Source organism: Tenrec ecaudatus, chromosome 2 (genome assembly GCF_050624435.1).
Source record: "Tenrec ecaudatus isolate mTenEca1 chromosome 2, mTenEca1.hap1, whole genome shotgun sequence".
Classification (NCBI taxonomy): domain Eukaryota; kingdom Metazoa; phylum Chordata; class Mammalia; order Afrosoricida; family Tenrecidae; genus Tenrec; species Tenrec ecaudatus.
Window position 1 is genome coordinate 48,515,336 of NC_134531.1, and position 17,174 is coordinate 48,532,509.

Sequence of the window (17,174 nt, forward strand, 5' to 3'; positions counted from 1 at the left end):
CCCATCTAGAGAACACTAAGCAGAACTAGCCACTTTTCTTCATGAAACACCAATTTTCTTGACAGATGGACTGGGAGACAATGGTTATTCAGACTTGGGTTGACATTCCCCGAAAATGGACACTGTGTATTTGCCATTTCAAGCAAACCGGTCATATTTTCTGGTGAAATTAAAATGTATATCCTCCAGTGTAAGCTTGACTACTTCCCAATGCTGAAAGACCTTTCTGATGGGCTATGTGGTGATTTCAGCAAATCTAAATCTTCAAGACTGTGCATTAAAAAGTGTCAACCTTCAGGAGAGCTGCATGGCTCAGTGAACCGTGTTTTCAGAATGATGGAACATGATGATCCATGAGCATAAGAACTCTCCGAAGTGCACAATAGAGCGCCACATTTTAATGCAGCAGAGAGGAAAAGTTCCTTGTTATGGTTTCGGGTTCCACCTAATAAGTTCGTGTTGAAGATACTACGGCCAGCGGCCCTTTGAAAGAGCATCAAGGAGGAGTGCCTGCAGTTATTTCCCGATTTTCCCGATTCCTTTATATATTGTTTCTGAAACTGCTCATCAAAGCTGATTGAAGGTAGATCACAGAATACCATTAAATCAAATATTCAAGAGATTTTCAAATATGTAAGAAAACAACTTTCTTCTCATTAACTCCTTTCTTTAGGAAATATAGTTGTTTTTCTAAAATAAACTTAGGTGAGCATGTTTATCGTTGTTATATGAGAATGAATTCATACACAAATATTTGAAAAATGTCTTCTTGTGTGGTGACCATAAGTAGGTACATAAACAAGGGTTATTTGGGATCCTCGACAGAAAAGTGGGTCAAGGGAGACATTGGTCAGTATAAGGCATGGAAAAATAATAATAATTGATAAATTGTCAAGGGTTCATGAGGGAGGGAGGAGAAAACGAGAAGCTGATTCCAAGGGCTCAAGTGGAAAGAAAATGTGAAAATGATGAGGGCAACAAATGTACCAATGTGCTTGACACAATGGATGGATGGATGGATGGATTGCTGCGATAAGAGTTGTACGAGCCAACAAAGTGATTTAAGAAAATGTTTTTAAGAGAATGATGCATTTGAGAGTCACTGCCATAGTCTTCCTCATTCCCTGCACAGATTGTTGTGTCTAGTACAACCACATGTAAGCAGGATTGTGAAATGACAGCTAGGGTTCTCAAACATTTTGCCAGGAACCCTTTGCCCTCTTAAAATAAACAGGAGGCAGGGGTTTGTGCTCTGTTCCTAGGAATGTCTGCCTGCTTTGGAAGCTATAGCTCCTTCTGTATTCTACACCCTAGCCCAACATCCTATTAATGTGTCCAGTTCTGAGCACAAAAGAAAAAAGGGGTAAAGACAAAGCACACATTCCTGCCTCCTGTTAGGGAAGTAGCCTGCCTCAAGGTCGGTTTCACACGGTTACTCACATTTCAGTGAATCAGAAGCGAGCAGACAGTTAACTCATCTCCCTGAAACCTGCTTGGCTTCCTGCAAGATGTTTGTGAGGAGAGTCAGGTTGTAAATCAACATTAGTGAGCTAGCTCTCATTATGCCAAGTGTTTGCCATGATTAATAAGTAGCGTAAATAATTGATAAGGAAACCGGAAAGACCCCGAGGCTCTACATTCCTAGTTGTAGTGTCGCGTCTGACAAATAGCAATTTAAAATAATAATAATAATAAAAAATACAAGGCTCTAGTTCTCGTTGTGGTCAAAGGCAGGGTCCTAGTTTTGATCAATTAAGTTAATTTCAGATTCGTCTTTTCTGAAAAACTGGGCAGACATCGTATTCTGCTAACAGGATATTAGCAACGCTAATAAAGTTTGAGTCCACAATAGTAATAACTGAGCGAACAACTCCTCCTCAGAACGTCTATGCATTTCACGAACCTGGTCACCGAAGGAATTCAGGCTCACCAACTTCCTGGGGGTTTGTGGGTGAACTTTTAGAAGAATCAGCAGATTTGGAGATTTCTTAGGTTCGTCTGTAAAATCGTCAGACATGGTTATGGAAGATTCTCTTTGCAGAACTGTGACTGAGATCATGGGTGGGAAATGGCTCAATAATCAAATCAGCTCCTTGTGTATTTTGCGGTGGAGGATTTATCATACACACACGTCCTCAGGTAAGTACCACTTTGGATAATCATAACTTGTGTGCCATTCTTCTGTCCTGACGGTTTCGTTTCTAACCTGCTCATTCTGCACTTATTTTGGTCCGTCTCTTCTCCACCCACTGTGGAAACACAGAACTGCCTCGGGCGCTTGCAGCTCAGGGGCCAGAGCGGCTCTGGGGCGCTGGGTGGCCTGCACTCCCCTGGACCCTGAGGGTCTCCCGCGGGAAACCTCAGGCTGTCGGGGGCAGGACAGCGCCGGGCGACTCTCCGATGTGCCCAGAAAAGCCTGCCGGGAGGCGCGAGCACCATTCCCAGCGGCTTCCTGTCTGGCAGTGAAGGTGCGGCTGCCGGGGGTGTGGTGGGGCGAGGTCCTCGGGAAGGGGGACCCGCGGGGCGGGGCGGGGCCGGTAGATCTGGTGTCAGTTTAGGCGGGAGGCCGGGCCGGGGCGGGTCTTGGATACCCGCGAGCCGCCCGGCAACTTTTCTCCGCTCTCCTCTCCCGGCGGCTGGGACTCCAGCCCTTGCCCGGCTGCCGCAGACTCTCGGGCTTTGCGCTCCGTCCCGCGAGGCGCCCGCTGCAAGCAGAGCGGCTGCATCCCCCGGGCCCTGCGTGCGGCATGCGGCCGGCCAGTGCGGAGGACGCGCCGCGGCGCGGGCGGCTCGGGCTGCTGCTCCTGCTCGGGACAGGTAAGCGGGCGGGGAGAGGGAGGCTCCGCAGCAGCTGCCCAGGGTCCCCAGAGGACGGACGGGACGGCGGAGGGGGAGCGCGCAGGGTGGGCTCCGCTCCCACCGCGTCGGATTCCGGCGCCCAGCCATCCGGAGCTCACGGAGAGATCCCCTTCCATCCCCGCACCCTGAGGGTCCAAAGTCTGCTCACCGGGCCCTTTGGTTCTGCCCCCGCGCGCGCTCACACCTGGAGGACGTGTGGGGGCGGGGGTGTCTTGGAGACCGCGCGTCCTGCAGCCCACCTTTACCGAGAGCGGACCGGTGCTGCGCCAGGGGGCCCAGACCTGGCCCACCCCTGCACCCCAGCCCCCTGCCGAGTGGAGCGGCTTCTCCTGGGAGATTCGGAGCTCCACGCCGCTTAGCTACCAAAGTCGGTTCCAAGGGGATCAATAGTTCTCCACCACCACCCCCTCTTCACCCCCTAGTTCTCTTCAAGTCGCAGCGCTGTTGGGTCAGCCTTAGGGGACATAGAGACGGAAAAAGAAAGGTTAAAGAAAGAGGAAAAGTTCCCCTAGGTCCCTGGGCAGAGGGGAATTCTTCCTTCCCGCCTGCCTTCCTCTTATTGTTGTAAGGAATATAAACTTGGGACAGGATAGGACTTTTCCACTTTCTGGTCCCAGACTCCGCAGGGGAGGGAGAAGGGGCGTTAGCTGGCGTGAAAGCCCCAATTGAAGTAACAGGGACGCGCCCCCCGCCCTCCCACCTGTAAGCCTGGGTTCCTTTGCCCCAAGTGGGAAACTGAGGCTGGGAGTGTGGAGGTGCTGTGTCCGCAGCCCTTTCTCCATTGCTTGGGAACCCAGAGTGAGCTTCAGTGGCAGGGTTTCCGTTTATTGGGCAGGAGGACAGCATCCTATTTGCATCCTGTCGTTTGAACAAAGATCTTTGAAGAAAATTAGGGGTGGGGTGGTGGTGTCTGTTTTTATGTGTTGTTACCAAGCATAAAAATATTACTTAATCAGCCCACCTCTGCGTCTGACGTTCACCAGGCACTGTCTTTAGTGTGGTTGAAACAGACAGCCTAGGTCCTTTGGCATTCTCTCTAGGTCAGAAACATGGGAGGAATTATCTCTGTCTAACACTCGCACACACTTCCCGTAGCGAATAGGATCCGCTCATTTGGTTTTTGGCCAACCAGCTCTGCTGGGTGGTAGATCTTCTCTGCCCGGACCACATTCCAAATGTATACAATTGGGAGTTTCTATGCAAAAAGATACCTGCATGTATCCTTCGGACTGTCCTGAGCAATATTTGTATTGCTATTTGGTTGTGCTGTTCCTCAGTTTAGCACCTGCCTTATTCTCTCCTCGCTCTGTCTCTCTGTACTCATGCACAATTGTGGGTTTCCTTCGCCAGACTTCTCTGTTGAGTTGTACACGGGCGTGAAGGGATGGAAGAACCGACCCAATGGAAGGACTGGGAAGGGATGAAAAGGAGGCAACCAGGGAAAATAACCCATGACAAGTTGTCAGGGTCCCCTGGGTCTTGATCTGAAGACTCACACACCCAGATTACTCATACCTGAAGGCTACACTTGACATTGACCAGGCCCAGATGCTGATTTCTTTATTATTCTCTTGCATCTAAGGACAGTGTGTTGAGAGGGCTCTGGGAGAGCATAGAGAGACTCTCTTTGATGGGACCCACTCCCGTCTTCTGCTGAACAATTAGCTGTACAAATAGCAGTGTTTTAGGGAGCTATGAACACCAGCCTGGGAGCCCTGGTCGTGTAGTGTTTACGAATTGGGCTGTGCTCCTCATGGTAGGCATTTCGAAACCACTATCAGCTCCATGGGAGAAAGCCTGGGTTTTCTACTCTGGTAAGCAGTCACAATCTCAGAAACCCCTAGGGGGTCAACTATGAGTGACAACTGACTCCATGGCAGTGAGTTTTTATTTATTATTATTATTATTATTATTATTATTATTATTAATACCTGCTCAGGAGTTTTTGATAAAGTTAGACTTAACATTGAAACTCTAAATCTCTGGAAGAACACAGCCTTCCCAAGAGCAAATTGAAATATAAAGGCATGCTCTTCTTCTCTCTGTAATTACCTGGTATTAGAGGAAGCCAGGGAAGCATAACATCATTTTCCTATCTTTGTGGTGTTGAGGCATGCTCCTTAAAGAGCAGTGGGGAATGCTTGGGTGGAGTGTGTTGCTTCAAGGCCTGCAGCCAGGTAGAACTTGAACATGCAGCTAGTTAAGATTGGCAGCCCGAGGCAAGCAAGCAAGAAGTGATTTGAAATTATATCTGGACAAACGGTGGATTTCTTTTCTGCTCCTCTTCCAGATGGAATAGGCTTTCTCTTAGCTTTAAGGTGACCACAGGGACGTTGTGTCATTTATCATCTTCATCAAGGTCTTCCGGCAGTGGCATCGTGTTTTGATGCTGTGCTCCTCCAAGGGCGGCATTCGTAGTTTAAGTTGGTGGCGTATGAATTTTTTATGGTTTAAAGTTTTTGAGCACTCATCATCCCTATACACACAAGCATAAGCTATAATATGTGTAAAATTCTACAACCGAAACTCACACCCAAAATTAAAATGTAAAGGCATATATATATGTGTGTGTGTGTGTTTATACATCTTGCATCTTCTCCAGCATGTCTGTAAAACCACATACAATCCTCAAATTTGACTTTAACTCTTAGATTCACATCTGTTTTCCATAAGTCTTCTCACAGGTGTTTACAAAAATACATTGGACATAATTTAGGTCTGTATTTTTCATCTTTTGTTGAGCATTCCTTATCAAAATGCTTATCATCACTAGAATGGTAACTTGATTGGTTAAAGATAGAAAAGAGAGACTCTAAGAGCCCTATATGAGCTATAAACTAAAAAATAGGTTCACACAGCACAGGTAAACACATGAAATCTCTCACAGTCTCCAGTATTTTGCTAGGGCAAGGATCATCCTTCTGTGAGATTCTGGATCTCAGTGTTCTCCTCTCCAACTTTGGTACTCTGGCCATCAAGTCATCTACTCTTGTCAAAAGAAATGACGTGGGAGTGTGGTGTGTGACCCCTTCCTGCTATGCAGAACTCTCCACCAAACTCACCGCCATTGAGGAGATTCAGACTCAACAATTAATTCCTGTAACTCGTGACGACCTTATAGGATAGGTAGAAATGCCCCTGGGACTTTGCAAGACTGTAGCTGTTCACAGGCGTAGAAAGCCTTATCTTGCTTCTGAGGAATGACTAGTGGTTTCGAACTGCTGACCTTGCAGATTGCAACCCAGAGCCTGCAACTACTACTACACAGGGCAACTGAAAATCAACCGCCAAATCAGCATCACCCCGTGCTGGTTTCTATGAGGCTGAGGTCAGACACACCTCACCCGCCAAACTTCTTAACAATTCTATCACCAGCTGGCTGTCCCTCCCACAGCTCTTTCTGCTTTTCATCTAGATTTGAATATTTATTGGAATGGCCACGCAGAACTTTCAAGACAATATTCGTGATTATGAAATTTATTAAGAAAGTTAATAGGCATATACTTGACACAATGGATGCATATATGGATTGTGATAAGAGCTGTACAAGCCCCCAATGAAATGATTAAAAATAAAGTTAAGAGGCTAGATCTTTATTCATACTGGATAATCTCTTCTCAGTTGTGCTTGGAGGCAGAGCTCTCTCTGGCCTTTGGTCTGTCTGCCACAGGGCCCCTTGGCTTATGCTGTACTTGGGCAGTGTTACAATGTACCTTCTAGGGCAGTCAGTCAGTACTCGGAGGGCATGCTACTCCACCATTAACCCCAGCCTGAAGGCACTCAAGTCCATTTCTTTAGGTCAGCAAGTGTCGCTCCCCCAATTAAGTTCTTGGAAGCACCCCTACTCCCCAAGTCATCTTGCTGCCTGAAGGCAATCAGCTTGACTTGTTTTGTGAGCTGGGAAGTTCAATGTTGTGCCTCAGGCTCCAACTCTTGATTCTTCTGCTGCTGGTCCTCAGATGTCAAAGCTGTCTCCTGGGTCAAGGAGAGTCCATGTAAAGGCTCCTCAGAATCCCAAAACACTCTGTTCCCTGCTCTCCTCCCTTGCTGGTAACGAGATCCTCCCTTCCTGCTTCTGAAATGACTCGTTTCAGACCCTGGAGGATGGCAATAACAATTAATGCCTGTAACAGTCACTCACAATGGAATCCTAGCAATGTCTTCTACACTCTGGTACCCAGAACTATCAGATAAAGGTAATTTGGTGAAAGTAACAATAACCACAGCTAGAAGAGCACATACTTCACTGCCCTGCAATCCCAGGAATATAGACAAGCTCTCTCTCTAATGTTCGTTCCCCTCATGTGAATATGCTAACTCTCTTGTAGTAAAGAGACCGTCCTTTAAATTCAGATATTTAATTTGGTAACTCTTTTTTCTTCTGAAATACTCTCTTGCTGCTGGTTCTTTCTCAGTTGTCCTCCTACTTTCCTGGCTTTTCTTCGTGTCCTTCCTGGGCCCATCTAGTTCTATTCCTGGCTGGCCTCTTCAGAAACCTAGGCTGAGTTCCCCTTTTCATTCTTCTGTCTTGTTCCAGGTCTTTATCAAACCTGTATCTCTAATTATGCTGCTTTCTGGTGTCCCTGATCCGTATTTTCCATCTGCTACCAAATATCTCCACCTAGATATCTTTTAAGCACCTCCAAGTCAACATTTTGCACACTGAATTTAGCACCTGTGTTCTAAAGGTGTCTTCATAATGGATGCAAACACAACATTCCTCTTGCTTTCAAACTCAGTGCCAAACTCCAAATTCTGTCCATTCTGTTCCCCAACCCAGGCAGCTTCTGCAGCTCTCCTGCTCAGGCCCTTACCTTTTTATACTTGCACATTGTAGGTTTTAAACTGTTCACCCCACCATTTGTTAGTTGCTTACCTTTCCAGTACATTCTTCCCATTATCACTAACATTATGGTTCTAAAACACTCCTCTGTATTCACTTTATGCCTTTCTTTCAAGCATTTGCTAGCCCCTATCTCATGTCGGGTAAAGTCCAGATTTCTTGGCATGGCACACAAACTCCTTTGCCATCTGGCTACAGCCTGCCTATTCAGGTCTTTCTCTGTCACTCCCATGTTTGCACACACATCCACACACACATAAAAGCGCATGTGCGAACGCCACACCCCAAACCATGTAAACACTAGTCTATCTTCTAACTACACCGAATCAGATCAGATTCAGTGTTCAACAATTTGATGTTTGTTTTCCATTTGGTGTTTCCTTTCTATTTTGGGGAGTTCCTAAAAGTAAGAATGAGATTTAGAATCATGACCTTCCAATCATCTTGCCAAAAAGGGTCGTAAGTTTTCCCTCATCAGTTCCATTTTATACATTGACCAAGATGCCAGCTATGCCAGTGAGTGAACCCTAGAAGCAGTGTGTGCACGTTGGGGTGAAGGGAAGGAGAGGGACACCAAGAAAGGAAGCAATGAAGGGGAGAAGGAGAAAGCAGCAGACCAGAAGAGCAGGGTGAGGACGCCAGTTAACCCCACACCAGACACGCACGTTCAGGTGTTCATCCGAGACCAGCCCGCACATTTAGGAAGAAAAATCCATCCCATTTCAACGAAATCACTGTCCATTATTTAGTTAGAAAAGACAATACAACACCTAGAATAATTACAAAGTAGGAAACGTTTCCTTTTGAAGCAAAAAGGGAAGTTTGAGGTAACCTCTCATTTCTGGAGCCCTGCATAAACCACTCCTCCTCAGCCCTCAAGGATTTCCGTCCACACTCTTGACAAAGCCTGCCCCCTGCCCCTGTCCGCCTCACCTTCCCCCACAAGGCTTTTTGGTTGGACCTGTTTAACCTCACCTAAGCTTTGCTCTCTTAAAATGGATTCACAAGACATTGACATAAATTCATCAGGTTGGGTTCAAAATTCAGTAATTAAAAGTAATTGCTCAATTTCGAGTATAGCCAGGCTTGCAATTAATTGCTTAAAATGATCACTTCCCGCCTTTCCTAAGACATTAAAGCTCTGGTGTTGCCAGTACTACCTTGTTGTGATATGACCACGAAGACAGGTAGATTTCAACACCAAGAGTCAGTGAATACGTCATTTTAAATGAATGCAGTCTAAATTGGACAATGACTGCTCCTGGCCTCCTGCCTTAGTGCTTAATAGACTAACCACTCAAGTACAGGCGGTGGTGGTTGGGTTGGGGGTGGGGGAGGAAAGTTGATCAAATTAAAGAGATGAGCTTGGAATGATGGCATTTACGACATTCGGAAGAATTAAGACACATTCTATCAGTCGGTGTGTTAAAAAGACACCTTTTTTTCTGAAGGAATGGGGAAAATATTTGGGGCCCAGAGATCCTTCTGGCATCACTTGAATACCAGTGCTAAAGCCACAAAGTTTGGAACACCACCCTGCGGAGCTTGCAATGCAATTGAAAGCTTTAGCCCAGCCTGACAGAGGAGGAGTCTTGGAAAGTTGTTACTTTAATCAGCAAATCCAATTTCTAGAGGTTTTCATTTTATTTGTTGTATAGTGACCAAATGATTTATCTAGAAGAACATTGTAATGCCAAAGAATGCCTCTCAGGAGAGGAATTCGGTCCCGCAAATCTTGAGACAATGAATTCGACATGTGAACGCGGTCCCGTACCATATCCCTTCCAACGCTCCCGAGATAGCAGTGCTCGGCTGAGCTGCAGTTAACTCCGCAGCTAGTATTTGTCATGCCTTTTGTGTTAGGCTGGCTTGTATAGAGACATAAACCAGTGATACTCATCTTTGTACAAAAAAGAACTTTATATCAAGCAGCAACTATAAATCAAGAAGGAGACCCAGGTCAATCCCACCTCAAGCCCATAGGCCAAGTGTGAACCAGGCCCTCTTCACACTCCTGCGGCTTCAGGGCAGATGATGCAGAAAGGCGGTGACTGATACAGGAAGATCACATGCCAGTGAGTAGAGAGAGTCACATGGCTCCAAAGTCCATGGGAACATGACAGAGGGCTGAGAGCTGCCAGGCTTGGGGGGACCCACATGGGGCCACTCCTGGAGGCAGACACCGAGTCCCAGCAGAAAGAAAGGTGACTCGGTAAGAGAGAAGTCCCCCAAATCCCTCCCTCTCTTTTGTGGATGACTATAGATTTATTGTTTTTTATAAAGAATTTTATTGGGGATTCTTACAGCTCTTAAGACAATACATACATTAATTATATCAAGTGCCTTTGTACATATATTGCCATCATCATTGTCAAAACATTTCCTTTCTAGTTGAGGGCTTGATATCAGCTCCTCTTTTCCCCTCCCTCCCCTCCCCTCCCACCCTTGTGAACTCTTGATAAATTATTATTATTTTCATATCTTACACCGTGTGCTGTCTCCCTTCACCCATGTTTCTGTTGTTTGTTTCCTGGGGAGCAGGGGTGGGTGGGCTTTATGTCAATCATTGTGATTAGTTTCCCCTTTCTCCCCCTTCTCCCCTTACCTTCCGCCTACCCCCATGGTATCGCTACTTCCATTATGGTTCCTGAAGGATTGATTTCTCCTGGATTCCGTGTGTTGAGAGCTCTTATCTGCAGCAGTGTAAATGCTCTGGTCTAGCCAGATTGTAAAATAGAACCGGGGTCATGACAGTGGGGGGCAAGAAGCATTAAAGAACTAGAGTAATGTTGTGTTTCATTGGTGCCACACTGCACCATGTTTGAATCGTTCCTTCCTTATGACCCTTCTGTGAGAGATGTCCAATTGTGTACAGATGGGCTTTGGGTTTCCATTCCGAACCTCATTCACATCCCTGTAATTGTTTGTTTTGAGTCTTCTGATGCCTGATACCTGATCCCGTGAACACTTCGTTATAGCACAGGCTGGTGTGCTTCTTCCATGTGGCCTTTGTTGCCTCCCTGCTAGATGGCTGCTTGTTTAATTTCAAGCCTTTAAGACCCAAGACACTATATCTTGTAATAGCTGGGCACCATCAGCTTTATTCACCACATTTGCTAATGCACCCACTTTGTCTTCAGTGATCATGTTAAGAAGAACATGACAAAATGCCGGGTTATTAGAACAAAGTGTTGTTGAGGGAGGACTTGAGTAGAAACTCAATGTCTGTCTGCTACCTTAATATTTAACATATAACTATATGTACACAGACCTATATCTGTATCATTATAGAATATATTTACATATGTACATACCTATATTTGTACCTTTATAATTGTCTTCTGTCTCCTAGTTCTTTCCTCTATTTCCTTTTACTTTCATCCTGTCCGACTATCATGTTTGACCTTCATTTGGCTCTCAGTAATTCCTCTCGGCTACATCATTACACTTGATCAACCCCCACCAGGCTTTCTACGCCCTCCTAGCAGTTGAGTTTAGATTTCTTGTTGTTCCCTTGTCCCTGGGTTTGTTGACTCCTCTCTTCATTCTCCTCCCTCCTCCTCTCCCATGTCCTCACAGAGTCATTGGCCTAGTTGTTTTCTCCTCAAGATTGTTTGTGCTGCCTCTCTTATGTGGATGTACATGAGGGAGGGGGCAGGGAAGCCTATAAATAGCTCCTAGTCTGTCTGCTGACCCTTATGACTGTCTTCCATTTGGGTCTGGTGAGGGACCAAGCTCTGCCCACCAATTCCGAAGTCTATTTTAGGGATTCTTCGTGAATTTTGTTGCTGTGCTCCCCTAGCTGCTCTGTTGACGTTTTTCTCTGGTGTGTGGAGGCTCTGACGTGGCACGCTTCCCGCACTGCGCCTCCAGTGCTGTCCTCCATCTCACTGTGGGTCAGTGAGGGGCATCACGTCTCATGGTGGAGCCTCTCTGTGCCTTGACTGCTCTGAGCAGGAATGTCATCCTTGAGGCTTGGTGAGCCAAGTTGCGATTTTCTCTCTCTCTTTCTCTCTCTCTCTCTCTCTCTCTCTCTCTCTCTCTCTCTCTCTCTCTCTCTCTCTCTCTCTCTCTCTCTCTCTCCCTCCTTCCCTCCCTGCCTTCCTCTTTCCCTCTTAATTTGTTCCTGATTGGTCTGGGCAGACCCACCACTCTCTCCAGGCTGTATTCTCAGCGCTGTCCTCTAGCGCATGCTTCTGCGGAGGGTGTTGATGCAGCTGGGATTGGAGCCAGGCCCATAGACCTTTCTGTTAGGTCACTTCTTCATGCTGGTGTGTTGCCCTCAAGGCTTGGCACCCCAGGGTGAGGTCTGGTCCCTCTCTCCCTTTCTGGTGATACATAAGCAATACCCTCCCATGTGTGGGTTAGTGCCCTGTTCCCCTACTATCCACGTCCTCTTTTTTTGCCCTTTTCCCTTACTTTTTTAGTTGGTTGCCATATGCGTCCCTGGAGTGGGTCTGACCCCTGCCAGAGTGCCTGGACCTTGCGCCAGGAAGTTATGCATTTAGACCCTTTCTCTCTCTCGCTCGCTCTCTCTCTTTTTTTTTTTTACCAAAAAGCCACATCCCAAGGAAGTGTCATCAAGTTACCACTTGATTGACAAGTTGGACTTGACCTCTAGCCAGGACTGTCTAATAGACGTAAAACCACCCACTACCACACCTTTATACCGCTTTTACTTTGTATAAGGGGATGTGCTAGACTCATTATTCAATCAGAGCAAATCATGTCCCATAGTTCATTGGCTTCTTAGAAAGAAGTCCAAACACAGTGGATGTAAATTGTCTAAACCCTTGTGGGTACCTAACCAATTTACATCCATGCTATCTTGATTTTTGACAAAAATTCATTCTCTTGCTACTACTGTCTTCTGCACAGCTAGGATGTTAAGGAGAAGATGGGAGGCTTTGGGCCACTTACAATGGTCCCCTGCCTCTCAACAGTGTGAGATGTCTACACAGAGTATCATGTACTTTGAGCTAGTGGGATTTGGGATGATATTCTGAGAGAGCTCTGGGAAAGAAATTTTTAATCCTAAGAAACATGACCAAGTTTAGATGTGAAGCTTGGAACAGCTATAGTATCTTTAAACCATGTTTTTTTGTAACCTGAGGATAAAGTTAGTAGATTGGGGATGGCCCAAAGAAACACAGCAAGAAAATTATCCTTGGTGCTGATTTTGAGCTCCTAGATTGACATTTAAAACTATTAAGCTTCTACGTACCTTTGTGCTTTAAGACACAGTTGTGTTTGGGTACTTAAGTATGTGACGTAAGCTTCTGTAACATAATAAATGCCATGCAAGTCACTGCCATTGGCCATTGAGTTGATTCTGTCCCATCACAATATCTTGTGCGTCAGAATCCAACTGTGTTCCATGGGATATTAATTGTTGTTCTTTCAGAAGTAGGCATTTCTTTTGAGATTCCTTTGGATAGACTCGAACTGCCAACCTTTTAGTTTGCAGGCAAGTGCATAACTACTTGGGCTATCAATTACTCGATGAGCTGTATTGAAGCAAGCATTGGGTTTAGTGAACAAAGACATATCATCGTGACACTTTGCACTGTCAAGCCTCCTAAGTATGGGAACAGTGAAAGACTTAGGACAAATAGTATACACTTTGGGGGACCTCAGAGAGTCCACTTTGCTCCTTTTAAAATGACCGAGAGTGGCAATACGCTACGGTAGAGAGCAACATGACCAAGAACTCAAGTCTTCTAGTTCCTGGGCCAGGTGCTTTAATTTGAAAATAAAACTCACATGATGAAAGCAAAAGCTCACCATGCCCAGACCATCCTGCTGAAGGTGTGCAGAGATGGAAAAGAAGGCTGAAAGGTTAGAAGGACCAGACTGCCAGGCAACTTGTCCAGCTTGGGAAGAAGCGTGCACTTTATCCCGAGGACTGTGGAAGGTTCGGGAGGACCTTAACAAGGAGGAGATTTGCTCCTTAGGTGCGTCCGAATTGGTGGAAGAAGGAGGGGTGGATTAAAGGAAGGCCAAGTGAAAGAATAATAGATTTGCTCCGTAGGCACATCAAGTGAAGGAAAAATAGAATCTTTAGGAAAGAACTGTTTTTCGTGTCCATTTTCATGCCAGTGTTAGTATGCTCATTAAGCAACGATTGTGATAAAAACTCAGAGTGATAGCAGTACAGCAGATAAGAGGACAGATTTGAAAGATAATGTGGGAGAGGAATGGGCAGTCGTTCATGATGGCCTTACTGTGATGGCAGTGGGACAGGAAGAAGACCGGACAGACAGTGAGGTTTCTGACAGACAACTCATCGTGGTGCTATTTAAAGAAACAGCATGCTGGATGTGGGCAAGTGGGAGGAGAAAGATGATCAGTTTAGTTCTGGACAAGTTGAGTGTAAGACATTTTTTTTTAGTGCTGAGTCACTTCTGACTCACAGCCACCCTGCGAAGAATAGAAGGAAACACTGCCGGGCCCCCTGCCCTCCTCACAATTGTTCTGATGTTTTAGCTCATTGTGCACTCACTGTGAATTCGTCTAATTGAAGGTCTTGCTCTTTTTCACGACTCCTCCACTTTACCAAACATGATGTCTTTTACCAGGTGGGGGTCCATCTAGTCTTAAAGCATGTCCAAAGTACGTGAGACAAAGTCTTGGCAGCCTTAACTTTAAGTAGCATTCTCGGTGCGCTTCTTTCCAGACAGAACAAGCGGATTTGTTTGTTCTCCTGACAGTCCATGGTACTTTCAATATTCCTCACCAGCACCACAATTCAAATGCAGATCCCCAGTTAGTGGTCTTAGGATCAGGGGTATAATATAGATGGAGCTAGAGGTTTAGGAGGCAGCATACAGAAAGTAATTGAAGACATGGGTGTTGCTAAAATGACTAGAGTAAAGAGACTCAAAATTCAATGTCATCTAGTCAATTCCAATTCCTAGCAGCTCTGTAGGTTTGGACCCCAACGTGATCCTTAGAGGAACATGTGACGAAGGGACCCCATGGAAGGGAGCAGTGGGGAGACACTGCTGAGTGGGTTTCCAAGGAAGTTGTTGGCCCACTTCTTCCCAAACACAGCAAATCTTACAAATCAGTTCAGAGCAGTTGCCTTGAAGTGAAAAGAGTAGAAATGGAGCTGAGGAGGAAATGGAAAGTGAAGCTAAGCGGACGGTGTTGGAAAGTTTGGCAGTCAAAGGTGGGACGGAGAGTTGGTAGCAGAGTGGCATGCCAGTGTCCAACATTTTTGTTTAAAGACGAGAGAGACTTGCATAAAATTATAGTATGGTATTTTTTTTACCACTATTACCTATTGTACTTACTGTAGAACACACTTTTCAACAGTGTAAGAGTTGGAGGTTGGTGGTTCCAACCTACTAGCCCTTGTGCAGGAGAACGATGAAGCTGTCTGCTTCCATCAAGATACACAGTCTTGACAACCCTGCATAGCATCAGCAGTGACTTGATGGCAGTGGGTTTTTGTTTGTTTGTTTTTGTCAGTTTGAGCCTCTCCTGGTATCACTTCCAAATGACATGAGGTGACGTTTTGTCATCCTTAATTCCAAGGGACTACTTGCTCATACATCTTCTAAGGTAGATTAGTGCATTGTTGTGGAGGACGTTCAGGGTACTTTCCATTTTCTTTGTCAATATCATGATCCAAGTGCATAATTCTTTTCCCATATCTTTGATCATTGTCCAGCCTTATGAAATGTGGAGTGTGCTAATTGATGAGAGAAAGGGGTGATGTTGATGGAAGATGCAATAAGGGAAAGAAAGCAGCATGTCCCCATGGTCCTTACTTTAATTAGCAAGGACACCATCTTAAATGTTCCTGTTTTGTTTTGGAATGTACAACCTCAAAGTCGTTGTAATTAATGAGCTTACTGATATTTTAGGATAACAACATTCCGCTTTTCATAGTAGAATTAATTTCAGTGCCTTACTCAGATTTCCTTAGATTTTTACTAATTAAAAACTATAGATTTCTATTTTCCCAGTTATGTTTTCAACATTAAAATTTCTATCTACTATAATATACATACCAAAATATTAATCGCAGAGTGCTCATTCCTATATGTCAGAGAAAGACAATGTTGAATTTGAACAATTTTATTAGTAAAGTATTAAAGCATTTAATGTTGTGTACTCAGTGGTGTTTTTTAAAATTCCATTCATTTTAATTTACACAGAATTTGCCCTCTAGTCATATTTTATAAAGTCATAATTAGTTCAAAGTGTTTATATCCAATTGTCCTATCTACTCTGCCTTCTGAATGTTGTACGTGGGCACTACGTTTACTGACCAATAGATACCTGAACTGCATCTTTTACTAATGTTTCCTATTTCTCAATACATTTCAGAGATCTTTCACTTCTTTTGACGAAGATGTCTCCTTTGTTGTCCAAATACTCATGTCCAAATAGTGCAACTTATTCAGGAATGATGCTTGTGTTATTTTATGATGTTCTAGAAGAGGAACGGCCCAATTTTCTCTTTTATTAATCTAAAGTGAGTACAGACAGTTTTTACTACAGAAGTTTTGAAGAACTCTTGATGACTGAAAGGCTCTCTATAAAAATTAGGTTAATGTTTAAACAGAGCAATGGAAAGGAAATAGTGATAAGCATCGTATTGTCAGGGCAGGGGATTACTTCTTTGTGCTCTGAAAAGCATGACCAAAGGTATTGTGTCAACGGATGCATTGAACCCTGGCAGTGTCAATCTTCCTGGACCATTTGAAGGTGACTTTTGTTTGTCTTTGTACAGCCTTGGTCTCATTTCCATTGATACAATGTAGAAATGCAGACTGAACACAAATTGCCTTCTGCCAGTTCAGACAACTATATCCCAGAGTTTACCAGTCGCCTTCATCTCTTTTAACCAAATATCAAACTGGACAAGACTTAGATTATGGACCCAAACCTACTTGGATTTGATAGCCTTTCTAAACTGTATATTGAATACTGGTGCATGAAATACATATTTATTATAATGTTTATTTTTCTTCCTTTTAAAACCATAACAGTTTTATACAATAAATAGCCGGATGCAAAAAGCTTTAAATTTTTTTTTATATTGAAAAAGTTTATATTTAGCATTAGCCAGCTGGGCTCACTTTAGATGATTCCAATCTGAAAAACAAAAGGGAACTTTGTTACAAAGAGCTGCACTATGAAGCTGGAATCTTAAGGTGACAGTTGAGAACTTGGACGGAGAGGTGCCATCAGTCAGTCAGGACTCAGCGCCACATGTCAGGCTTTGGTCACCAACAGGCATCATCTGCACCCAGGAGGTGGACACTGAATCTGTTTAAGAGGAAGCTTACTTTGTTGGCAACATCGAAAGCGTCATAGTCAGGAGCCAGGTGAACATATGCCTTCTTCTCCCCGTCAGGCCTGATCAAGGTGTTGACCTTGGCTACGTCAATGTCATAGAGCTTCTTCACAGCCTGTTTGATCTGGTGTTTGTTGGCTTTGACATCCACAATGAACACAA

The 17,174-nt window shown here is 44.8% G+C and overlaps 1 protein-coding gene and 1 non-coding gene across 3 annotated transcripts in view; one reads left to right on the forward strand and one right to left on the reverse strand.

The window, feature by feature from the left end:
• The first annotated feature begins 1,988 nt into the window (after positions 1–1,988).
• ITGA2 (integrin subunit alpha 2) overlaps positions 1,989–17,174 on the forward strand; it is a 148,801-nt gene continuing 133,615 nt past the window's right edge. Inside the window, exon 1 of one of the 2 annotated variants that reach the window (XM_075541024.1) lies at positions 1,989–2,139. In XM_075541024.1, the coding sequence (XP_075397139.1) occupies positions 2,016–2,139 (124 nt within the window). In that variant the 5' untranslated portion in view covers positions 1,989–2,015. Of the gene's footprint in view, positions 2,140–2,562; positions 2,818–17,174 lie in introns of those variants that run through there. The other variant, XM_075541025.1, reaches the window with a different exon arrangement.
• On the reverse strand, positions 16,896–16,965 carry LOC142442102 (small nucleolar RNA Z17). Its single transcript, XR_012783350.1, has one exon. It is a non-coding gene; the product is annotated as a small nucleolar RNA Z17 (small nucleolar RNA).